General features: G+C 41.2%; 1 protein-coding gene across 3 annotated transcripts in view; it reads left to right on the forward strand.

Moving 5' to 3' along the window:
• Nucleotides 1-26792, forward strand: part of SH3PXD2B (SH3 and PX domains 2B) — a 103134-nt gene that overhangs the window by 47009 nt on the left and 29333 nt on the right. For all 3 annotated transcript variants that reach the window (XM_081900036.1, XM_081900034.1, XM_081900035.1), the window contains exons 3-5: nt 1900-1975; nt 14277-14353; nt 22070-22161. In XM_081900036.1, the coding sequence (XP_081756162.1) occupies nt 1900-1975; nt 14277-14353; nt 22070-22161 (245 nt within the window). The remainder of the gene's footprint in view (nt 1-1899; nt 1976-14276; nt 14354-22069; nt 22162-26792) is intronic.

Genomic DNA, 26792 nt, shown 5'->3' on the forward strand with positions numbered 1-26792 from the left:
CAGCTTCTTGGCTACCTGTTTTTTTTAATCATTTTATTATAAATATCAATACATTACAAAACAATATATACTTAATATTACATTACATATATTACATACAAAACATACCTATGTTCTACTGTTCACCATATTTTTCACGCACATATGTTCACCATATTTTTCACGAAGTGGTGCTATGCTGAAAATTGCGGGGACTTAAAGAACAATGATGATGCACTTCTTGTGGACTCCCTTCCTGGGAGGTTGACCTAGTATCTTCCCTAATGAGCTCTAGAAAGCAAGTAGTGATAGTTGTTTCATTGATTTGGCAGAAATTGGAAACTTTCTTAATTTGAGGTGTGTCGTTCCCCCCAATTCTTGCCTTTCCTGTGATGCATCATGATTTTATTGAAGTTCTGTTGTTTTTGTGAAATGCTTAAAAACCTATCCTGTGGAGCAATATGAATACATAGGCAGTTGACATTTCAGTAATGATGCTTTTGAACAGAGACCTGAAAATTTGGCATCTGTCAAACATAGACCCTGCCAAGTATGTCAAGTAATATTGGAGGACAGGGTCTGAGATGAGAGGAGTCTTGTCTTGGTCAGAGTTCTTGGGATGTGTCTGGCTGTCCCCCAAAGGTTCAAAGTGAACTCCTGACAAGCCGTATTCTTATTACGTTTGTTTAGTGTTCTGCTTCTACTCCTCTCAGAACATGATGTATTGACTGTACTACAAGTTTGCTTGATGATTCACTGTGGTGCTATCTCATAACAGTTTGGAAATAAACTTGCTTAATAATTGAATCTGATCACCAGTCCATCTAGCGAAGTGTGGTCCACTGACACAGACGCTCCAGCATTTCTGCCTCTCCCAGTCCTGCTATGCAGAAATACTGGGGGACTGAACCTGGGACCTTTTGCACACAGAACATGAGCTTTGCCATTGAGCCATGCCCACCCCCCACCCCACCCTCATGTTGAAAACTTGAATCTCCTGGCATGTATAACTCCTCTGAAAAGTTTTGAAGGATTTGATTCCGTTGGCATGAGCATCAGAAGGTGCAAATAAGAATATTGCAAATTTGAATTTATCGTTGTGTGAGATCAGGGGTTGAGAAATTTTGGGTAATCTTGGTGGCCAGCCAGAAATGTGTTGTCTCCAGGAGGACATGCCCTCAACGCAGTGGGTGGGGTCTCAAACCTTGTGTCATACCCATTAAACACTTGCCTCTTGAAGTCAAGAGACAAGCTGAAGCATTGCTGAAACAGTCAGAAGTAGAGGCATGCCCACCTTGCTGTGCCTCTGCCCCCTCTTGAGCAGCATGAACCCCACAGCTGCCACCCAGCAGGCATGGCAAATAGTTATTTGCCTTCTTTCTTCACCTTGGAGCTGAAGAGGACAGGTGAAGGTTTGCTTTGATGCTCTTCTGGCACCCATCAAGTGCAGAGCTTAAACAAATAACGGGTCTCTGGTCATCTTTAAAGCAGGGGTAGGAGAACTATCCCTCCCACTCTCTAGTGTTACTGTGATGAGGAAGCCTTGGGCTAGTCTTACTCTCTAGAGGCCACCTAACTAGTCATTATAGCTACTCAAAGGAATGTTTTTGTTGAACCCTTTGTGAAATCACAGAAACGTAACCCACATTACCAACATCATGGGGGAGCTTGTTATCAACTCCAAAACAGCAACATTATTCTGCCCTCTTGTGGAATCTCCTCCCTCCCCAATCTCATGCTTGGCTTTCTTCCTTGGCTGTCATTGTCAAATAATGACAGTTAATGTTAAATTATATTGTGTGTACTTTCCCTCATTTCTCTCTCTCACTCTCTTTTTTTAAAAATGTGGGATTTTTTTTGCATTTGTTAGGTGTTCCTTTTGCTGTTCTTTTAATTTTCTCTCTCCCCTTTTTTTTAAAGATGCAAATGCTGGACAAATTCCCAATGGAAGGAGGACAGAAGGACCCTAAGCAAAGAATCATACCCTTTCTGCCAGGTTTGTAAGGTGAACAATACAGATCTATCCATTGGGATGTTGCCTCTTCTTTGCTGCCTTCTCCCCTTTGTATAACAGGACACCTCAAGACACTAACAATATACTTCAAACATAAACTTATGTGTTCAGTACCTACAGTTGTTCAGGGAAGTTTTTAATGGTTGGTGTTTTATTGTGTTTTTAATATTTTGTTGGAAGCTGCCCAGAGTGGCTGGGGCAATCCACTCAGATGGGTGGATGAGGTTGATGATGATGATGATCATCATTATCACCACCATAATCATCTTAAAGGAATAGTGGAACACATGTGGACTTTTCTTTAATACCTTGTTCTACTGCTTTTTGGAATCTGAACACTAATGTGGTCTCTGAAAATGCCTGGAGAAGTACGGAGAGGAGCCCTAGAGCTGGCATGCCAAATGCTATAGCCAATTGCTGGCAAAAGAACTGAGGATATGTTAGAATAGCTGATTGCTGCAGTTTTAAAATCACCCGAGGTATTTACTGTTGGAAGGATAGCCTTTGGACCTCTCCTGCAATTTATTTGTTTCATTTTGTGTGTAGGTTATACGCAGTGGTTTTTGTATCATTAGGACTTTTTGCTGAGGATTCAGATATTTTATCGATATGTCACTTCTGTTGTGGATCTGTTTCTTTCCCCTCAATCCAAATTGCAGTTTGCTGTTGCTTACCTCTCCTGCCCCTGCCAATTTAGCCAACTGTTCTAAGTTCAGCCTGGAATGTAATTGTGAGTGTGTGAAGGACATATTTGCCTAGTGCCTGCTACTGGCTCAACTTCTGAGAGATACACACTCCTCATGTCCATACCATTTTTATTTTTTAAAAACAGCAATAGCTCCTCCATGCTACTCCTTTAGCTAAAGGCTTCCCACTGTATTTCATTCAGTGGAATCACTTTGACAAGCTTTTTTAAATATGTATGCTGGGGGGGGGGGAGAGAAGGAGACTAATTCTGGCTTTTTCCCTTTGGAGATGAACAGCTCTTTTCCAGGGCAGTGCTTGTGCCTTACAGATCTTTATAAGTCTTGGATGATACTGATTGCTTGCATCTGCTTCAGTCTTGTCTCTGGTGTGGTCTTGGGGTTGAAACAACTTTGGTCATACTGGTGGGTGACTTGAATCAGGGAATAGGAGACAGGGAGTTAACCCTTGTTGGTTTTCCTGGAGTTTTCAGCAACTTTCATGACCATTATATCATTTTGGTCCATCTCTCTTGCTTGAGACTTGGAGACTTAGTGTTACGGTGGCTTTGATTCTTTCTTGAGGGACCAGTTCAGAAGGTGGTGTTGTGGGACTTTCATCTCATGGCCTTTAGGATGCTGCAGAGGTACCATCTTATCCCCCATATGCTTTTAACATCTGTGTGTAACCACTAGAGTGTCACCCAAGGCTTGTACCTAACTCCTTTTTTGCAATACCTATATCCTCCTATTCCCCTTGTCCTCTTCCTTGCTGATACTGGAGATGATTTAGCAGAAGGTCAGCAAAGGAAATTTTGCTACATCTGGCACTGAAAACACAGAAGCTTTTAAAGAGGTGGTCACAGTGAGGTGTTTAGGTTTAGGAGAGAGCAAGTGAATGGGAACCCCAAAATTGCTACTTCATGATTTCATTATAGCACCACAAATTTCGACCATTTTTCTGCTGCTGAAGGTGGAGGGAGTCTTTTGGGCTCGTATGTCTACTAGACCTTTAAAAGATTTGATTTTGCACCTGAGTGCCTTTTGTATATGTGGGTATAATTGCAATTTAGCAACCACCATGGCTTCTTCCAGGAGGTGCATTCTGGTTCCAGCTGTTCCATAAATTGTGGTATCAGCAAAACAAGCCTAACTCTGGCTTGGATGCAAAGAAGAAAAAGTTTGCTGTGCAATTTTTCATGCCAGCAGAGTGGGATGGGGGGTGGGGTGGGGGGCAGGGAGCATAGTACCAGGCCCAACTGACAGCAGCCGAGACTTGGAAAAACAGGAATTACAATTCGGCTTCATTCTGTTTCTGAAGCATTGCAACCTATTTTTGGAAAGCAGAGGAAGGCTCGCTTCCAGAAAGGTTGTCCTGACTGGTGTGTTTTGCCTGCTAAATGCCTTTCCGTTTCTTTCTTTTTATGAAATATTTTTACACTGGAAAGCGGGGAAGATGGCAAAGTTATCTGAAGCTGAACTCAGAGGAGCTTTTAAAAGTCTGTTCCAAAGGGAATGGAAGCTGTACAAGATCCTGAATCATTCTCTAGCTTGGATTTTAATCCCAGCTGGATAGGTTTTACCAGCTTTCCGGGCTCACAAATGCTTTGCGCCACCGGGATGCAGATCTTTCCTGGCCAAGCACAGCCTTTGTCAGCCAGGGGCCGGGGGACCTTTGGCATGGGAAGATCAAGCTCCCCGATCTGCGCCTACCAAATCAGTAAGCCCAACTCAGGCTTGCAGACTCTGCACAGCTCTCCAAGATTGTCCTGGCTCCTCTGGCAGCAGCAAACCCTGAGGTGCAGCAAAATCCAGGCCCCTGTCAATGGCCATGACCCTGCAGCATTCTAAATCTCTCCTTATTCAAGCCATTGGAGCAACCCTCCTGTGTTTCCAAGACCAAATGGTTTGGAAATTCAAGAGAGGAGGGAGAAACAGAACAGCAGAAATGTTTATGTTGGATGCCCTTCCAACTCTCCCCAAAGAAGAAGCTTGGGAACAGGGTGGGAGACATCTGGCCCAGAGGAGTAGCATATTAAGCATGTAGCCCAATGGTTAATATTACGGAGAAATTAGTCCTATTTGTGTTCCGCCTTTTTTAAAATGGTCACACACACACACACACACACACACGCCCACACCCTTATAATTTGCTTTTTCTGCATCCCACTCACAATAGCATACTAGCGCTTGAATTTCATTACCAGTGTGGGTATTTGGCTCCTGCTTTCTGTTTCAAATATGCTGCTTTCTGGGAAGCCCTGATTGGTAACATTATACATTGTGGTTTCTGTCGCCTGAAAAAAAAATGTTTCCAGTGATCCTCCCCATCCAGCTGCCTCTAGCATTCTTCACAAAACTATAACACATTCAGACTTGAGGCCTTTGATAGGAACCAAGGAAGCATTTTTGATTCAGCACGCAAAATATTTTTCTGTGAGGAACAAATGCCATTGGTTCTAGTTTTGTTTATTATAGCAACACCCAATCAGTTCTCTCCCTCTATTTTTTAAAAAGTGAATATTTAGTTTTTTGTGTGAGATTACCTCTGAAACCATTAGGAAAGACTTTGGTATTCAGATTTGAAAAAGGTCTCTAAATGCTACCATAAAACTTTCTGTAATGGAAATCATTCCCTGTTCCTTTCCTCACTGCTCATGTTATAGATGTGCATTTTTAAAAGACTGAGCAACCATTATGAGAATGAGGACACTACTATTATTTAGCCAGCAACGTATAGCAGGGGTCTGTGCCTTAAACATTGATATAATCAGGGGCTTCTCTTGTGTGGTGTTTCACCATTTCTATAAGAATGAAGTTCATCAGAGAGTGGGTTTGACCTTGTTCAGATGTGCGCTACAAGATCTTCTTGAAGTTGCAAGAGTTCAGTGGTACCTCAGTTTAAGAACAGTCATGTTTACAAACAATTTGGTTTATGAACTCCACAAAACCGAAAGTAGTGTCCTGATTTGTGAACTTTACCTCGGTCTAAGAACGGAATCCGAACGGTGGAAGGGCACCGGCATCAGGAGACCTCATTAGGGAAAGCGCGCCTCGGTTTAAGAATGGTTTCGGTTTGAGAACAGACTTCTGGAACGGATTAAGTCTGTAAACCCAGGTACCACTGTATAGAGTTTTCCTCTAGCTATTTCCAGAGGTGGCTCTGTAGTCTGTAGATCCAAGACAGCCTCCTTTGATTAGAGGAAAGTTGGAAATACTTGGAATGAAATATTGTATCTTGCGCAGTTGGCATTCAACAATATTTAGTTCTTTAGGAATATTGGAAAATTCTCTCTATGAATCATGAAAACTGTTCATGTGCATAACAGCTCAGACCTGCAGAGTCCTGATGTGTTGGTTTTAGTTGAGGGTTATGTTTTCTAATGCCACAGGTGTTTGTTTGTTTGTTTGCTTTTAATACCCAGATGGCTCTGGCATTGTTTGGAAATGCAGAAGGTAGTATTTCAAGCCTTTGACCAATCTAATGCCATTTCTTGCTTGGAGCTCTTAGATGCCCAGAATAAAAAACTGCAAACTACTTGAAAAATCCATGGAAACATGAATCAAGGTAAAATACGCTGAACTTTTTGCATCATTATTCTCACTCCATTTACACTCTGCTTTAGGGCTAAGCAAAGTTCAAATAAATAGTAGACAAGCCTTTTGAAATGATGGTGAGATGATTTAGTATCATTTGACATTTCCAGCAGACCTGGAAGTCACACAATAAGCTAACATCCATCCTAACAGTACCAGGAAACTTCACAGACCAATAAATTATGATGATAGGATATTGATCATGTAAGGCAGGGGTGGGAACCTTTATCAGGTTTGACCTCATCAGTCTCATGATACTTTCATGACATCACATGATTGACAGGTAGATTGTCTCACGCATTTGTCAAAATCCCTTATGTGGTGTTCTGCAAAGCTCCATTCAGGGGTTTGAAAAAGGCTTATTTCTCCTCTTGCCCTGGAAGGCACATGCAACCAAAGTGAGCAGACTTTCTAAGATGCCCTGATTTCAGAGGTTTAAAGGAGCAGTGTGAAGTGGCTCCTAAAGGGCTTTGCAAGGTGCCCACACAGGAAGGACAAATTATATCAAGCTGTAGATTTATTTATTTTTAATAGCGTCTGTCCTGATTCAGATGCTCAATTTCTGGCTTTCTGAACCTTAGTTCAGTAGCTGGAGATGAGTGATGAGACCATGTTCTCCCTCCTCGCCTCTCCCTGTGATTCTTCCCATTCTTGGTACTTACATCCTGGTTTAATTAAACAACTGTTGTAGTTTAACATCTGTTTCCTAACCAGGACCTCAAACCTACTTCAGCCTAAAATGGTCGTAGGTATGTATAGTTTATTTTTACGTCACGAACTTGCAAAATACAGAACTCTGCTCACAAGCTGTGGTGGAATAAGAGGCTATGCCCTCTTCTGAATGTCCAAGCAACTGTGCAGAATGCTCTACAGATGAAAGGTGGGTTGGCGGGGAAATTGAAAGAGGGAGACCCCAAGAAAGAAAGAGAGCTGAAACAACAAATGAGCTCCTCTAGATTAGCTATGTGTAGTGTCTGCCAAATCTTTCAGGAAGCAGCTTTTATAAGCAGAACTAAGTTTTCCAAACTCCCTATATCCATGGTGATCTAGAGGCTGTTCCCACCAGTGTTTCCTTGAAGGGGCTGGATAGAACTGTATGGAAACAAAACTTTGCCCAAAGCCAAAGTTTTTAACTTTGGCTGTGAAATTGCTTTTGTGGAAGCTTAAGCTGAAGACCATGGCGGACTTCCAAAGGAGAAGATTTAACAGGATAAAAATGTTGAAGTTAGATTGTTATCTGCTTTCTGCCTCCCTCCCATGCTGCGCTGCTTGAGATCCTGTTAGCCTTTTTCCCATCAGATTTCTTGAACACTCCCTGTAGAATCATGGCAACTTGGGGGGGGGCATGTACTTGTGTTCTTATTTTGCTTAGGCAAAGCTTCAAGTAGAGTTCAGATGCACCCCCCTCCCCAAGACCAGTGAAAAGTTGAATCTGAACCATTACTGTCAGAGTGAGGCACTTAACTCTCATGTCCATGACATGATAAGTTTCAATCTTTGGACTTCTTGGTTCATAGTGCTGTCTCTTAGCCACTGCAGTACATCACCTCAGCATAATAGAATAGTGAGTAGGATTATTAGTACAGCCTTTCGTTTGCTGCCTGGACTGTCTGGACCCAATTAACTTTGATTTTGTTTGCCAATCCACCTTATGCTGTGTCACAACCATGCAGCCCCTGACATACATTTAAAATTGTATTGCATTCTCTTGGAAGGATGTGTCCCTGTAACCAGCGCTCACAAGGCCATTTAATTTGATGTTGACAGTAGGCTGCTGTGCCACTCTTGTGGCGATCACTCTTTGAAGCTGTAGCCGCATTGCATATCTGCCTATTCCAGGCATCTAATTTTTCCTCCTGGAAAGAGATGATGTCCATATGTTTAAAAGTGAACTGGAGGCCAAACCAGGCAGGGTGTAATTTGAGAGGTGATGAAAAGTGTATTTCTTTCAAAAGAGTAAAAGTGGGATGGGAAGAGAATGGTGAGGAAATACAGTCACAGTACGTAATTACATTCAAAGGTATGGCGGGTGCACTTTCTGCATAGAATGCATCTTCTGCCAAAAGATAACCTTGCTTCCTAAAAAAAGGTGTAGCCAACTGAATCACTGCCCACCCTGAGTGCTGTACAGGTACAAAGAGGGATGGGACTCACCATCCAACATCTGACAGAAACCCTAGTGATGTAGGGTGGAAAGTTTTCCCTTTATCCTTAAAAATGAGTTGTTTAATAAAATTGCTTGATAACCTAATAATACGGCAAAATAAAATTTTCAGGCTACCCAATATGACTTAGTACAATGCTTGTTAAATACAAAATCAGAGTTGCAGTTAAACTTTTTCAGGCAACTATCTCTAAGGAGAATATATATTTTATGCACATAGCTCTTCATGTATGTTAGTATGTTAGCAGCCTTCACTCCTTTGTGATGGGACAAGAACTGATTTAGTTTTAGTTTGAAAACAGCTCGATAATTACCTAGCAGAAAGTCTGCCTTGACTCTTTTCAGCTGAACTTCTTTCTCTGCTTCTAGAGTTTAGCCTTATATTGTTGCCACGTAGGATTTTCCCTAATACTCTCAGATGTTGAAAAAGCAATAACCAAATGAATTGATGTAAGCAAGGAGATTGAGGAAGTTAACGTAATTGGATATTCATGTGCAGATTTTTCTGGTGTCTTTGACATTCCCCGCTTGGGATGTGAAGCCTTAGCTCTTCATTGGGGATTGTACCCATACATAGCTTTACTGGTTTCCTTTATGTAGCATGCAACCTATTTATCTAATGTCTAAAATGACCCCAGATATTTTTGTTATAGTCGCCGGAAATGGTTTGCATTCCGACCCGTGTATACTTTGAGCTTTAAATATTAAAAAAAATGTGAGTGGTGGTACTTCGGCTACCCTTTAAATCACGGTACTGATGGGGGACCTTGCAGATATTGTTTGATTCTATCTCCCATTAGTCCCATTAGACAACATGAGCAGTGATTAGGGATGATGGAAGCTGTATTCCAGTGGCATGGAGGGCCACCGGTTCAACAACATTTGGGGCTTGCCATATTGGCTACCGAATCAACTTAGCTAATTGAAATGATTGCCTTTTGGGAAGCGGCTAACTTGCAGTTTCTTAAGGTGACAAACTTGAAATTATTTAATAGTTGAGTTTGTAAGGAAGGGGCTTTTAAAACAGCTATCCATTATTTTGTGATTGAGAGAGAGGTTTTAAAAAGCAAATAAACAGACCTTTTCTATCCCTGCCCTTTGAATGCTCAGATAAGAAGCCTCTTGAGCAGGCATTTTGATACATGGAATTGTCCAAGGAAGGGAATATAAATGGCTAAATGATTAAAGGAGTTGCGATTGCAGTCTGCCTTGTCTGTCTCTAGAACCTAAAGTTGTTTGTTCTAATGTAGAAGTTCTTCACATATGGCATATGATGCAATTTGTGGTAGATTTACAAACCTCGCCATTGCTGTGATCTCCTTCACTCCTAGTTCAAAGCTTGGATGCTTAGTCCAGCTCTTTTCAACTGACCAGGATTGCTGCCTTGGAAATCCTCTGTTGTGGGAATGCAAGTGCTTATAATCCATTTTCAGAACAGCACAAACCTAAATAGCAACATTTCCACACATTGGCATTGCCCACTTTAGAAATAAAGACAACATTTTATACCTGAAGCTATTATACTTGCAGATGTCGAATGTAAAATTGAGAACAAGTCAAATGTCATTAGGAATAAGGAAGCATATTTGTATGAGTATCTTTTAAAGGACTTGGCTTCAAACTCTTTCCTAAACACAGTGCTGATGTTTCTGTTTCATGGTTTTCTTTCTTGCAGAGTTGTGCTGAAAGTAAATGGCTAAATTGTGCAGAAATACATTCTTTTTTTAAAAAAAGTATGGGGTCAGTTCATGTTATAAAAATGTGGCCTGAATAATTGGAGGGTGCCTGCCTCTTTCAAGATTGCTCCTTTAATATTTATGTCTCTTGGAAGGTTTTGTGTGTGGGACATTAATGGTTGCCTTTGCAAAGGAAACCGCTGCAAAGGGGAGAAGGCTACTGTGGTGATTTTTTTAAAGTGTAACAACCCTGAGACTTCAGAATAGGGCAGGGCATTGTATATAAATAAAATGTCTGCTCCTTGGAGGGGAGGGAGAAGGAGCAGTAGCATTTCTACATCTTAAGGTGCTGGCAGAGTTCCTGTATCTGTCACGTCCCCTAGCAGTCAAGGAGAGGAGAAATTTTGTGTATATTTATGACTAGCTGGCTTCTTACTAACTCAGCTATATACCTTTATTTAATTTATCAGGTTAAAACACACAACTGCTCTCTATATACATAAATTGATTAGAATGTTTTTAAATATTTCTAGGAAGTTAGTAATATTCATATTTGCAAGGCTATATTAAAGGCTTGCTTATAACTAGACTATAAACAAATCTTGACGTTACTGGAAATCCCTTGTTTGTTTGACTTGTTTGCCACTTAATACAACAAAATCTCTAAACTGTTTGCATAAAGTATGGTATCACGAGCAAAAAATAAATACATAATATCAAAATGCATTAGTAACCCGGTAAAATATTTCGTGAAAAATTACTAAGAAATGTTCCAGCCATGTGATCAGAAAATAGAGACACAGAAAGCCTGAAGAAATGAGCATGTTTTTCGTAGGCATTTAAAGCCTACCACAGTGGAAACTTCCCAAATAGTGTTCTATTTGAACCTACTTTTGTTCTATCACATTGTGACACTCTATAATGGTCTGGCCATCAGAGCCTTCTCTAAAGGCTGTACAGTTTGTCTGGGTCTGTACAAGGGAAGGTGGTCCTAAATTGTTTTGGCTTTAAAAGTCAATAACGAAACCTTGAAAATGACTAACTGGCAGCTGGTGCTTTTCTCTTTCTTTAACGCAAATTACACATGTGTACAGTAAGTTGCCTCATTCGGCACTCTAGTGCTGAATTTTGTATGTGCTGCAACCTCTGGAGCAGGTGCAAGGATCGTCCCACATATAATGCATTGCCGTAGCCTAATTGCGAGGTTGCCAATGCGTAGGCCAGAATAGGCAAACTATTCCTGTACAGCAGGGGTGCACAACCTGTGGCCCTCCAGATGTTGTTGGACCACACCTCCCACCATCCCTGATCACTGGCTATGCTGGCTGGGGCTGATGGAAGTTGTAGTCCAGAAACATCTGGAGGGCCGCAGGTTGTGCACCTGGTACTGTACAGGAAAGGGAATATTTGTTGTGCCAGCCGAAGTTGGTAGTAGGCATTATGAGCCGCAGATATCATCACCTGGGCCTCTTAATGGCTGAGATGGTTCCAGGAGCACACTCAAAGTGCATGTCTTGTTCTCCAGAGAGAGTGGAACTCCATCCAGAACAGATAAATAGCCCAGGTCCTGTACCTGGGGACCACTCAACCACAAGACGTTTGTCTTGTCAGGATCCATTCTCATTAATTAGCCCCACATACAGTAATAAAAATGTGGCACTAATGTTGTTTAAACTGTATCAGACCAGATTAATTGGTACAGGAAGCATAGCCGTGTGTCTTTCACCAGCTGAAAATGTGAGAGCTGTGTTCTGCTTTCTGTGAGTCCTCATAGAGCACTTGTGCTTTTCCTACTCTATTGTCTGCTGCCTTAAAAAACCCCACAAAAGTTTAAAAGAATGCAATATCTCTGGATCAAATAGAAAAGCCATAATGTTCATGGATGTGTTGAAGAAATGAACATGCATTACTGTGATTGCTTGTGCAAATGGCTAGAGAGATTAACTGGCCATTTACTCTGATTGCTTGCATGTTTTATGTGCACATCAATAAGAAAATGTGAGTTATAAATTTTCTTTCAACTCTGGTGACTGAGTGAATCTTGGAGAGACGCCAACCCAATTGCTGTCTGAGTTCTAAATATAGAAAGAAGCACTGCTGACCCTAGTTACTGGAATATCCAGTTTCTACCAACTGGAAAAATATAATGAAAATTCCATGTGATTTTAGTTGATGTAGTGGCACATTACATTTTATAATTTGTGGCCACAGAGAATTTGGACCAAAATTCTTGTCAATAAAACAAGGGCCCCACCCCCAAGATAATGAAATTTGTTCCATTGTGGATATAAGAAAGGAGCCAGCATCTTAAACTTTTCCATGAAGGACTTCTTCACAATCTTGCTTGACTTGCTGACAGATTGATTCAAATTTCCATGTTCCTTGCTTCAGAACTGCAGCTACGATGGTGGGAAACTTCATATGGGCTGTTGAACTTGGAAGAAAAAGTTGTGAACGCCTTTTCTACTACATCATATTTTTTGAAGAGTTACTCCTTTGCTGAACTCCTGTGCAGTTGTCATTCATGCTCTGTACACAGACTCTTCCCTCCCTGGGGTGGTTCAAACATTCAGGAGTCATCAAATCCAATTGGGGTACAGTCCTGCATGGTGCCATGCAACTTCAGAAGGCAAACAGACAGTCATTAATTTGAAAACACTTGACTATCCTAATTTCTTCTTTGAATTTGCAAAACTAGCTTGTTGGGCAAATAGATTCTAGGCTAGCTGTCTGCCCCTTCACCTGTGAAAACTCTTACTAGTCAAGAGATTGACATAAACATGAGCTCAAATGGATAAGGACTGAGTTATTCCAGCCAGGGCTGGCTGAAGATACTTTGCTGCCTGAGGTGAAGGACAATATGGCACCCTTCCCCAAGGCACATACAGAAGCCAGCTGGACTGGTGGAATTCCAATACTGATGAAAGGGCAGTTTCTTCTACTGCAGCTGAAGACAGCAGGCTAGTGTAGCAGGCTAGTGTAGCTGTCCTCCTAAGGCAGCTGTCTCACTTAGGGCCAGACCTGTCTATAGTAAGCATCTTTGAATGTTTCCGTTGGTCCTCTCTCTTGGAGTACATACAGTGCATGTGTACATGAAAAGGAGTGTTGGCTTTCTTAGTTCAATGCCACTCACACTGGAGGAACAGCTCCCATTTTACTTCCATCTCAAAGTATGTACATTCTCACCTTACAAGCATGACAGTTTTGTGGTCACCTATCCAAAAAGGCAGAAAAGAAAATGGAGCAAGCTTTTATGGACTGGAATCACCATTGCCTTTTTGTTCCAGCAGGAACTTCCAGACAAAGCAGTTTCACTTGTTATAAGGGACAGGTGCACTTGCTGCAGGGAGCATCTTGGTATATCTGTGGCAAAAACTGTAAATCACTGATACACATACAATCAAGGCTTCCACACATATCTACAGGGGTATTTTAAGGAATACATAGCTGTGGTTTTCACCTTGGGTTTGCTGCAGGAAACTCCAATATAACTCTGGTGTACCTGCTGCAAACAGGTTTGCTCTGTAGTATGAGTCAACAGATTAGGCTTCCTTCCCTTCTCTCTCTTTTGTTTGTTTATCTTGATTGCTGCTAACTGCTGTTTTATTTCTTATTGGGGGTTTTTTAAAAAAATTGCTAGTTTTTGAGCAACATTAATAGTATTATTTTTAAAAAAGGTGTAGTTGAAAAGGTTTTTTTAAATAAATAAATAAAAATTCATCGGTTTGCATTTCTATCCTGTCTGATAATGCACACACACACACCCTGTTCCACTATCCTTAGTCATAACTAATTTCTGTTGAAATCAACTGGGCAATGTTCCAACAGGGAAGAAGCATTCAACAAATAACACTGTGAACTTGAAAAAAGAACTAATTTATATTTTTAGAGTTTCCACAGTCCCTGATGGAATGAATGGCCAGCAATCTAAAATCACAGCCATGAATGAAATTATTTTCATGGGATTATGTTAATGTGATTTGCTTCTTCCGGTGTAACATTTGCTTTGCCGTGTGTCTGAATGCCCTTATGGGATATGTCTGTGCTTGAGCCGCTGAATAAAGATAGCAATCAAGGAGTTCTTTGAGAAGTGAGGTTCTAATGAACCAGAGGATTACCCAAACAAGCAGTGACTTGCATTGTTCTTGTCTCTCCTTCCATAGGCAAGATCCTCTTCCGCCGAAGCCACATTCGCGATGTTGCTATCAAGCGTCTTATACCCATTGATGAGTACTGCAAGGTGAGTGGCGTTTTCTTCCAAGTTTTGTGCTGATTGTTGAGATACATTGTTTGCAGCTGGTTCCAGTACAGCAGCCTTCACTGCTCTAGTAACCTCCAGGTGTTTTGGACTACAATTCCCATCATACTCGTGGTCATGATGGCTGGGGCTGTTGGGGTGCTGTAGTCCCAAACATCCGGAGGGCACCAGGATACACAGTAAGTCACCTTTTCTGTCTTGTCTTATTATATGCTACCATAGTTTGTGTTAATGCATTTTCACTTGAGTAAGAACTCATCAGGGATGACCTTGAATGTTTCTTACTCTGCAGACTTACCCACAGAGTAGTTTTGCTGACATAAGGAAGCACTTTGGACATTTACAATGCACTACATAAATGCTTAATAACAGTGCTTTTGTCTAGGAAAAGAAGGTGCTGGTACTCACCATGACCCCCCTTTCTCTCTCCTGTCCCCCCTCAATTAATTGAAGCCCCACTTTGTGCCCCCCTCTCACTTCTTCAGTCTCTCCCCCCACCTTGCCCTGTCTACTCTTCACATCCACCCAGTGTCCTGCCTTCCAGTGTACCATTGAGTCCCATCAGAAAAAAGCAGCTCTCACTAAGATAAATAATAAATGTTGCTGTTGTTTCTTATTTGGAAAAATTCCTTTTCATGCCAAGTGACAACTGCTCTCATTGTAGCTTGAAGATGATGGCTTTGTTGGTCAGATGAAAGCAACTGCCTTTAATGGTTTCAAAGTGTGTTAGGTTATCCTACTCCCCTTTTGAAATAGCTTAGTTCAAATGGAATCTCACTTGAATATTATTCAGACTGCCTCCTTCAGTCCCATTATACTAGTCCAGGGGTCAGCAAACTTTTTTCAGCAGGGGGCCAGTCCACTGTCCCTCAGACCTTGTGGGGGGCCGGACTGTATTTTGAAGGGGGGGGGGAAAGAATGAACGAACGAACGAATTCCCTCTTATGCCCCATAAATAACCCAGACATGCATTTTAAATAAAAGGACAGTTTCTACTCAGGTAAAAGCACGCTGGTTCCTGGACCATCCTTGGGCTGAATTTAGAAGGCGATTGGGCCGGATCCGACCCCCAGGCCTTAGTTTGCCTACCCGTGTACTAGTCATTAGAAAAGAGATGCTTAGTATGGAAGGAAGTAAGAAGGACCTATGGAACAGGGGTGTACATATGTGCATGCTAGTGCAGGAACACATATAAATATTTTCAATTAAAAACATAAAGAAATGGCACAGTTCTGCAGGGATGGAATTGGTAGGACTTGCCATGTATAAAAAGCAATTTGTTTTTGATACTAGGGGCTGATGGGATGGAAAAGTCAAAAGTCTGCATTGGACTCGGCAGAAGGGGAGTGGTGGTATTGGTCATAGGGATGCTTAAGCCAGAAAAAAGCACAGTGTGCATTGCCCCATATTTCTGGGGAAGATACCCCAGTGGTCATTCAATTTATATGATATCACTAATCAAAATTATATTGCAACTGTTTTTTATATTGAATTCTCTAGGTTTTTGACCTTTTGAAGTTAGAAATGCATTAAATAATTACGATATCATTATCTTCCTACAATCTGGGGAAGTCTCTTTGAAATTGTGTGTGTGCTTGTTTTGTTTTATAATATGTCTGTTTTTTGTGTTGGGGTTGCTCTTATAATCTGTAGTAAAATGTGTGTGAAATACATGTATGTGTATATACAATTTTCATTCATTCAGCTTCTGATATGCTTGTTCCTCTTGTCACGGAATAGGTTAAAATATGCCCAAATAGGCACACCTGTGTACACACACATTTGCTTTTAAAGAGGAAGGAAATCCATAGGTGATGAGGCAGCCGCTGGCTCCTACAAAACAATGCTATTGATGACATTAAATTTAACAAATCCGTTTGACTTTCTATCATCTATAATGTTGTAGATGTGATCTAACCGCCTTAGTATTTCTTTCTTTTAGTTAATGATAACCAGGTAACCAAGACTGCACTCTTGGCCTTCCAACAGCTGACATTTAACTCTGTATTTGCTAACAGGGAAGGAAGGGTGTGGAGTAGGTTCACACAAGGAAGCCTGGCTTGCCATGATATGGACACCACTCTAGCAGTACAACTTATCTGCTGCTGTTTTTCCATGCTTTTCGTAAGGGAAACCACCACGGGGAGGAAAATTGTATTCCAACTGAGCACAGATAAATAAATCACAGAGATGACTGTGGTTTGTGGATATACAGCAAATGCTGAGCGTTACAAGAATTAATTGCGACCACATCCTTTTCAGAAGCTGCATAAGCAACAATCCCTCCACTTCTCTTCTTTGCTTGCTTGGGAAAGGAGGGGAAAGCATCATTTCCCAGTACAATCTTTCAGAATCATAGAAATGTAGAGTTGCGCTGGACCCTGAGGGTCATCTAGTCCAGCCCCTGCAGTGCAGGAATCTCAGTTAGATTATACATGACAGATAGTCATTCAACCTCTGCTTACAAACCTCGAAAGGAGAAGAGTTCAGCAGCTCTCTTGGGAGTCAGTTGAACAACTCTTATTGTCAAAAAGTTATTCCTGATGTTTAGTTGGAATCTCCTTTCTTGTAACTTGAATCCATTGGTTTGTGTCCTAGCCTCCGGAGCAGGAGAAAACATGGGTGGGTTCAGGTGATCAGGGCACTTGCTTTGGTTTTTTAATACGCACAAAATCACTCTCATATATATGGGTGGCACACACCTCTTACACAGGTCAGCTGTTACCAGGAGTTCTATGGAGGTATGTGTGAGTGCGCTGGTTGAGACTGTATGGTTCTTTCTTTCTTTCTCCTCCACCAGCCTGTTTGTTTTGCATGCTGGCTGCAGAAAAAGGGAAGCTCACTCCTCAGTCCTTTTCCTGCTATACCAGCCTATTTGACAGAAAGCAATTCCCACCTGTTAAGACACTAGTCCACTGCATTTCCATGCTGGCTGTGAGGAAGATTTCCCTCCTCTGTGGCCAGCTGCTACAATTATTGATCTATCTGAAATATTTGTAGGCTACGTTTTAAGGTCAGCCCCCTCAAGATGGCTTCTAACATGTGGATCCACAGTATATAATGAGTACTAAATTGAAAACCATAAAACACACAAAAATAACTTCACTAAACAAAGAGAAGGGACGCGGGTGGCGCTGTGGGTAAAACCTCAATGCCTAGGACTTGCTGATCGTAAGGTCGGCGGTTCGAATCCCCGTGGTGGGGTGAGCTCCCGTCGTTCGGTCCCAGCTGCTGCCCACCTAGCAGTTCGAAAGCACCCCTAATTGCAAGTAGATAAATAGGTACCGCTTTCTAGTGGGAAGGTAAACAGCGTTTCCGTGTGCGGTGCTGGTGCTGGCTCGCCAGAGCAGCTTCGTCACACTGGCCACGTGACCTGGAAGTGTCTTCGGACAGCGCCGGCTCCCGGCCTCTTAAGCAAGATGAGCACACAACCCTAGAGTCTGAAACGACTGGCCCGTACGGGCAGGGGTACCTTTACCTTTAAACAAAGAGAACTAGCAGTATCGCTAACTGCAAACAACATTCGTCCCAGTAAGAATGAAATCCGGTGACTAAAACTAATGCAGCTGCATACAGTGGTACCTTGGGTTACAGACTCCGCTAACCCAGAAATAGTACCTCGGGTTAAGAAATTTGCTTCAGGATGAGAACGGAAATCGAGCGGCAGCAGCAGCGGGAGGCCCCATTAGCTAAAATGGTACCTCAGGCTAAGAAAAGTTTCAGGTTAAGAATGGACCTCCAGAACGAATTAAGTTATTAACCTGGTGTACCACTGTATTGTTAACAGTTTTTGCTGGTGGGATTTTGTTGCTATTGTCGTTGTTGTTATTTTGTATCTTCATTTTTAGATCTTATTATTATTCATGATTTATGTGGCAGTTGTTCAGTTTGGTTCTGTACCTTTTGATGTGTTTTATTTATTCATGACAATAAATAAATTTTGTAAACCTTTTAATATTGCAAGCTGCCAGGAGCATGGTTTTAACTACAGTATAGCAGCATACAGATAAAATGTTGGTGATATACACCAACCCAATAAAATCCTTAAAAAGGCAAGTGTGGGGCAGGAAGACAAGTAAAAGACTCTCTTCCATTTGGGCCACAGGATCATAGTCCAGGATTCTTTGCTTAGGTAATTACCTCATAAGGAACAAAACATTTGGCTATCTTACCACACACATCACAAAGGTTGTGGCACTTCCCAAACCATCAATCTTCTGAGCAGGTGCCGAGGAATTTAGGGAGCGGCAGCCTAACTCCCACATCAGTAACATGAACGTCTACCGTCTTTTCTGTTCATTGTACAAAATTCATGCCTCGGAACGCTTTCATTAAACTTAGTAGAGGAATAGATATGTATCCCAACACCTGTCTGTCCTTCATCTTTCCCAGCATTGTATGCCCCTTCCTTTACTTTGCCAGATATTGTATGATCTCATAGGAGAAAAGGAAATAGACACCATAATAGCCCTGCCTAAAGTTGTCAGCTCCATAACCAAGGGGTACTGATCCATGCTAACCTTTTGGTTAAAGCTAACAAAAGAGTACAAATAGTCATAGTAGCTATGATATGAATGCAAACTGTTCATTACATTCTGCAGTGAACAGAAGCTGCTACAAACTGACAAAATAAAACTGCTATAATATTGATCACATTAGGTACTGTGGTTTTGGAGTTCTGCCCAAACAATAAATTATGGATATTTTTACAAACTGCCCCCAGTTTCATCAGTATTTCTTACGTGGTAAATGTTGAAGCCCAAGGAGGGGTGTATACCACCCCCAAAAGGCCACAGCAGTTTTAGATACATCACGACTTTGGGAAGATGTTTAATTAGCCTGCTCCTTATGAGGTAACCATTTTGGATTGGACTCTTGCTCTATAACTTTGCAAAGCAAGAAGAGAGCAGCCATTTCATATTTCCCAAAGTTTTACATGAACTGAACACCTCCTTACATGAGGAGTTGTTGATAAATTTGGGAGAGCAGGTATTTCTTGAGATCAAAGAACTGATTTCAGAGTTTTAAAATCACAGGTATTTGTGTAGCCTGGTGAAGATTAAGCAAAATGTTTTATTCTAAATTATCTTACTCACGGCTTCATATCACATTTATTGATAAGAGAGGCAGGTTGGATTTGTAAAAAGTAATTTTAACAATGGTTTGCAGCGTGGTTATGTAAGCATGTTAAATGTGAACCACTTTAAATGTGAATATCAGGCAAGTCTCTGACTCCTCCCTTGAGCCGTTAAGAGGAAGAGAATACAATATTATGTGAATATGAAAATACTGTGCAGCCCAAATGATCACAATATAAAAAGTAGTTGCTGTTTGTCAGGATTCTTACGAACCCTTGGTACTTAGTAGGTCACTTTTTCTTGGGGAGCATAGATTGAGGAATGAGAGATGAAGTATTGAGGAGGATAGTATATCAAGGCACAAAAAATGGATCAGTTTGTTGATAGACCACCAGACATGGGAATAATTTGTGTCAAAGCAGAAATAACAACTTGTGGTGAATAATAAGCAGAGGATCATTTGGTCACCTGCTGTTGATGAAGAATGGTGAAATGCTGAGGGACTTCATTTTGACAAAAATAAAAATAAATCAGAGATCATGTTGTCTATAGTAAAACCTTCAGTTCTCTAATTTCAGTCTGCAAACTCTTAGGTTGAATACTTAAACATTTTGCAGATCTTGCTCTGCATCATTTCCCTGATTTATCCAACACCTGTAGACAGAAGGGGAAAGTAAGTGTTCTGGGCTCTGGTCCAAAAGAAACACTGATATTCCAAGTACTGTCCCCTCAAGTTCCTGCAGAGACAATTAAGTTATTGCCTGTTAGCCGAAATCTCACCTCCAGAATCCATTAGGCTGCAGGAGCCTTTTCTGAGTGTAGGGGAAAATACAAGGTGCATCTAGGTAACAACGGCTTTCCAAAGTGTGTCTTACGCCACACAAAAATTGGGAAAGGTTTTTCTGAATATGAAGCCCCTCTTCTGTTATGGAAGCAATATGCTGTCCTGAGTAGTAAATGAACAGGGCCACTTCTGCTGTGACTTGCATGTGTCTCTAACAAGAATCATATTCTCATAGTGTGTTTTATTAAAGCTACTCCCCCTACCTATATTTCCAAAATTTGGTTAGGAAAAAGAATTGTTGAAAGTGACCATATAAACCCTGGAACTATGCTGCTAACATCCAGTTTTGAAAACCAGACCTACTTTTTGGAAAGTGGGGAAATGGCAGAGAGTGAGAGGCTAATGTCATTTAGCAGGATTGACATGCTGTTTATGGAAGTTCTGAAGAGGTCCGGATTTCAGTTGGATGTGACAGTGGCTTGGTGGTGGACCCTTGGGATATTTAAGAACATTAAGATGAAACACTAGCTTCCTTCCAAAGCATTGGAATTAATTTTGAGGCACTGATATACTGTTTGATGTTTTGTTTGTTTGTTTGAGAGATGCTCTGTAAATGGTCTTCTGATTTTTAGCAAGCAGTTAATGGCATTGCAGATAATATAAACCAGCCTTCTGCAACCTGTAGCCCTCCAGAAATGGTGGGGCCCCCAACTCCTATCAGTCCCAACCAGCATGGCTAGTGGTCAAGGAGGATGGAGCTTGCAGTCCAACAGCATCTGGAGGGCACCAGATGTGCGAAGGCTGATAGAAACGGATCAGTTGCTATAGCACAGAAACCAACATTATGGACCACTCAAGGTCTCTTCGTGCCCTCAGACGCCAAGTGATAGGTGGTGGTGTTTAAGGTAGGGTAAACAACAGTGTGATCAGTTCCCCATCTAACTGGTTGGCTTTGCACTCGAGAACAGTGGGATGGTAGAAAGGCCACAATCTCCAAACAGTGTTAAAATAAATTAAGCAGCTTAGTTCAGGAATTGACTGAGCTCTGGATCAAACTCAGAAAGTTTGAATTTCGCCTCTGCTGGGGGCTTAGGTGGGCCATCCTCTCCCCCTGCCCCTCACCTCAGAAACAGGGACACAACACAAGAATCCCATAAAGCAGGTCAGTAAGGATGGCTACAAGATCGTGGCTGCAAAATGCTCTAAACATTCTTAAGCCCCGTACAATTGCTGAGTATCAGTTGCGGTATTAAAAAGCATGCAATCTCTAAATAATTTTTCATTGTTCAGGAATGGGAAATATTAGAGTTATGCCAGTTCTCCTTCATCCCATCACAAAAATATCCAGCAGTGGTCCATAAAACTTACATCACAAGGCTCTTCACAGTATGTGCAATAGTAATTGTGATCACAAAGAACTTTACTTGGAAAATGCAGTGTCTCCATAGAAATAGAAGTGCAGGCTCTAAGCAATGCATGAGAAATTAACGTAGATTTATTGTGCTAAAAACATTATGCATAAAATCCAGTGCTTTAGTTGCAAAAAGTGCTAGGACACTGCTGCTGGCTTTTCTTTTCTTTTCTTTTTTTACATCTGTTGAATGGCTCTAAGCAGGGATTGTACTGATTTACTTATTTAATAATAATAATAAAATCAGAATCTGTACTTGGAAATTAAAGTTCCAGGAAAACTTTTGCAATGGAGTATCACAGTGGATAGAGAATGTGCCTGGATTTTCTAGCTGGGCTAGGCACAAATTGTCTCATGTTCACACACTTAACAATTGGCAAACCAGCTCTTCATTTTCCAAATGCGTGTCTTGTTTTGTTTTTCAGGCTCTGATTCAGCTGCCACCATATATCTCTCAGTGCGATGAAGTTCTTCAGTTCTTTGAGACAAGACCAGAAGACTTAAATCCCCCCAAAGAGTAAGTTTGTTATAAGTAGCTTACACAGCTGCATTTCAGAAATGTTGAGAGAGAGAGAGAGAGAGAGAGAGAGATGCAGCCAATGAAAAAAAGACAGCAGCATTTGTGTTTCATATTTTCCAGAGTACAGAAACCTCACACATCAGGTATGCGGTCACATGACATCAGTGAACATATAGTACGGATATCAGATTTTAAAAAAACACTATTAAAGAATGAATGAAGCAGCTCGAAGATAAGTTAATAGTGAAAAAAAATGGGAAAACTAGAAGGTCAAAGAAACATGCAGCCTATGTTGCATACTGAGTTGGAAGGGACCTTGAGGTTCATCTAGTCCAGCCCCTGCAATACAGGAATATGCAGCTGTTCCATATGGGTATCAAACTTGCAACCTTGGCATCAGCATCCAACTCTAACCAAATTCAGGGGTGGGGAACCTCCAACATGTGAGCCTAGACTTGCCAGGACTCCCCATTTGGCCTTCCAGGCCATTTCAGCCAAGCCATGGAAACCTGAAGTACACCTTACATAATATATGATGTCATGTATAGGGCAGGTTAAGACCTGGCTGAGCTGAGCAGGGGTTTATTGGTACTGGCCATCTGCCAATCAGGGTCACTTGCAAAGCTGTATGCAAAACACTGTGCGTAAGGCTTTGCAGGACCCAATGGTCAGCTGATTGCCAGTCCTGCTGAGCCCATTGAGTATGATCCCATTGAGAAGTGATCCACAAGATCCATGCAAGCAAAAAGTGCCACCTGGCATAATGGTGAGATCAGGTGATTGACATGTAGCTCCAGCCCCCTGTCATACTTGGCCTGTGAGAGGTGGGGGAGGTAAAAATCTGACCTGCTGGCGAGATCCAGTTCCCCACCGCTGATCCCCGCTGGTTTCGCTCCCTTCATTTACTTGCCCACATTTTTTAAAATTGAACTTTTACTATGAAACATAAATACAAAATCATAAGATGTGGTTATGTGCATACAACCAATATATATGGATTGTAACTATCATGATTAAATACAATTTAAAGCATAGCTGGAACTTTTAAGAGCTTGCCTAGAAATTTTCTAAGTGTAACTGGAAACTTTTGACACATAATATGATAGTGAAACTGCTATGTGCTAGAAACCAAATTCTGTTATAACTATTAACAAAGTTGTGTGAGCCAAGATGCATTCCTTCTATATTCCCCCGTACCAAAATGCATTTAATTGAGTCCTGTACTACAGCCCAATAAAGGGCAGACTCCCTTATTCAGTAAGTGATTATCTTGCTGCCTACCTTCCCTCACCGTAATCATGTGTGTCAGTTTCATCATCCTAATTATTTAGTATTTATGTAAAATATTTGTGAATCACCTATAATCCTAGATTCAACTGGTTTACAACAAAATAAAATACAGAATAGAATACATCATACATCATACACTAGATAATTTTAGCTGCTAAGAATAAAGAAAACTGATTTTTACAGGCATACAAAGGATTATCCGTATCTGTTCTGTTCAGTATCACCGGCCTTTGAACTTTCATAGTTGGATAGTAAACATCATAGGATATATCCATCTGAGTCATACTCAGAGTAGAGCCATATGGCTGATGTGACTTATTTCACCTGATAGGACTTAATTACACACAACCATATAACTTTACAGAAATGCACAGTAAGCTGTCAGAGATGCCTTTCTCCACCCAGAGCAATGGAGGTTGCCTAACAGCCTGTAGTGGTTTTCTAAAATTTAGGAGCAACCCCAAGCAAAATCTGTTTTCCTGTTGCCAGTTTCTTGAGCAATTTATTCTGACAAACAGTAACCACATGTTTGTTTTCCACCCAAAACAAGGAACATCAGCAATCTCTCTCTTTTTTCCTTGCATGACGCAACACGGTCTTGTGACTATGAGCTGCTTGAGGCCAGAAGCTCTTTTGTTGAGGATTCAGAGCATAAGACACCAACCACTATCTCATTTCTTTCTGTGTATGACACTAGAGCACATAATTATGCAAAGATATAGATTGTGCAAGTTCACATGGAAAAATGTGTATTTCAGAGGAATGAGAAGAGAGAGTTCTGCCATTATTTGTGTTGAACATGGAGTCTTTCAACACCCAAGCTGGCCGCAAAGGGTTGTTCTCTTTCAATACAGGCAGGCTTTATGTTTCCATTTGCCTTTGGGCGCATATTGTTATTGCTTCTCCTCTTTGATTTCTCTTGACGTCTTGGCTTGTCATAGTTTCTTTTATGACTGCCAGTTAGTTGATTAGATTGGTACAAGGGCTTAGTACCCATTAACTAATAACATGCTGTCAGCCTGTGTTTCCATCCATCCTGCATTTAAGATGTTTTTGCCCATTAACCCTGTGTCCCTTTGCTAATTCATCAACTAATGCAATGAAAGACATATGCTGAAGACAGGCCTGCATCATGCATAGCTTCTTCATCATTCTGGAAGTGGGTGTATGCTGGGGGCTTTTGTTAAGACCTTTATAGAACCTCAGTGCTCTGTACTGTAGACAGGAGGGGTTAGATTATGAAGAGGCATTTGTTCAGAGCCTGCCCAGACCTCATTTTCACTGCACGAACAAGACCAAGTCTTGAGTATATGCAGTCTTGCTCCTGACCATAGAGTTTGTATGTGCTAGATTTCTCTCTACTGTATGTGGAATTTCTTTTAGATCCCACATGCAGATAAATACTTGCACTAGCCCAAGTTGTTCCTTCCTTTACAGTTTCCTGACATCCGTCTACCTACTCATATTTGGGGACTGGATCCTTGAACCTTCGTGAATTAACCTTCTCTTTGATTCCATATGACCTGCCTTACTATATGCTGTTTTATTCATTCCATTGTAATACTAACAATATGCAAAAAATCTACAACTCCAATATTCAGAGGTGCTGCTGCAACTCGGAATGTCCTTGTGTGGGCGAAACCAAGACCACCTCTCCCTTCAACAGAAAACCCTCCAAATAGTTCCTCCTTATTGAAACACTTCAAAAGCCATTCAATGTCTCCTATGTTGATTTTTTTCTGAAATTGACCAGGAAGCTGAACTACAATGAAGTTGAAATTGAATAGTTCTTTTGCAAAATGGGAGGGGGGCTTGTGGTGGTTTGAATGAGTTGATTTTTAAAATAAAATGTCCTTTTTGCTTATTTGGGACAAAGGTGTTCACCTTTATAGATGGAATGGAAAATGTTGCCTGAATTACAAAGTTAGGCACAATTTTTTTTTTGGGGGGGGAGAGGTAATTATACCTCCTCCTTTGTCTTCTTATCCTCTTGCTGTAATAATAATCTTAAATTTAAGATAAGCTAATTGGTACTCACAGAAACCTTGTCACACATTCACAGATAAATCTTTTATACATCTGAGCAGCTAGGATGGAGAAATATAATAAACAACAATATTAGTGTTCTTGCGCCTGATAATTACATTAGAGTGAGGCTTAATTTATGCATCCTTGTGTAGTGATTCTCTGAATGAAGTGAGCCCTTTGCTGTTTCCTTTGGCCTTTTGCTAGAAGGATAATAAGAAAGAAAGGACTTGCCATTCTGAGTGGCTTAATAGATTCCTCTCAGCTGCCAGCAGCAAGCTGCTGTTGTGTCTCAAGGACATCTCTGTTGTGTTTCATGGCCCAGCTGGAATACTCGATGGATATTTATTAGCTACAATTCAAAATGTTAATTAATAAAAGTCCTTGACTCTCTCCTCTGGAGGGACTGGTATGAACAGTTCTCCCAGTGCTGCACCACTTGATATGCTGCAAACCTACCAATCACACGATGAAACCCACAATTAGGTGAATTGTAGTGCTGCATCTGGGGCTTGGTCGGATGTCATAACTCATGGGCGAGATAAACACTTTCTTTGGGACCTTGAATTGGAGCCAGGTCTTGCAGTAAAAGGAAGATGCCTTATCATAAAGTAGCAAATATGTGGTGAGGTGAAGCACACATTATCATGTTGAAAGCCAAATATAGCAATCTTTCTGATAATGGTTTGTTCATATTAAAAACTCCTCCACCTAACAGATTATTCTTCCTGCTTCATTTATGCATTCAGGATTGTAGCCTGATTTCATTAAAGTTTCCAATTACATTAGTTCCAGAGGATTACATGTACAGGCTCAGTGTTCACATATCACTAAGTCAAAACCATTGCTTAGCAGGAATGCACATGTTCCAGGACAGAAGATCACAGCTGGCCCTGCAGTTCTGCACTGTGTGTGCTGCTGCTGTCCTGCTTGGAGCTAAACCATGGTTTGTCTCCGCTAGACAAACCATGAGCTGTAAATCAAGAACAGACCTCTTCTCTCCAAGAACTTATATGCTTGTGCATTAGTGCCAAACCATGGTTTGGCTTGGTATAACCTGTGAACCTAGTCAAAGACTGTTGTTCAAAAAAAGAAAAGTAAAAGAAGGCTCCAGTTAGTGCTTTAGGCAAACATATTTATAGTTGTGTAAGCCTTTGTGGGATAGAGCATGGATGGGGAACCCACGGGACTCCTGATGATGATGGACTCCAGCTCTCATCATCCTTTGCCATTAGCCATGTTGCTTAGGACTGGTCTCATCTAATTGGGCCCAAGGTTGCATGGACAAAGTGGGAAGGCAAGACTGGGCATCT

The sequence above is a fragment of the Podarcis melisellensis genome (genome assembly GCF_964234715.1).
Source record: "Podarcis melisellensis genome assembly, chromosome: 2".
Taxonomy (NCBI): domain Eukaryota; kingdom Metazoa; phylum Chordata; class Lepidosauria; order Squamata; family Lacertidae; genus Podarcis; species Podarcis melisellensis.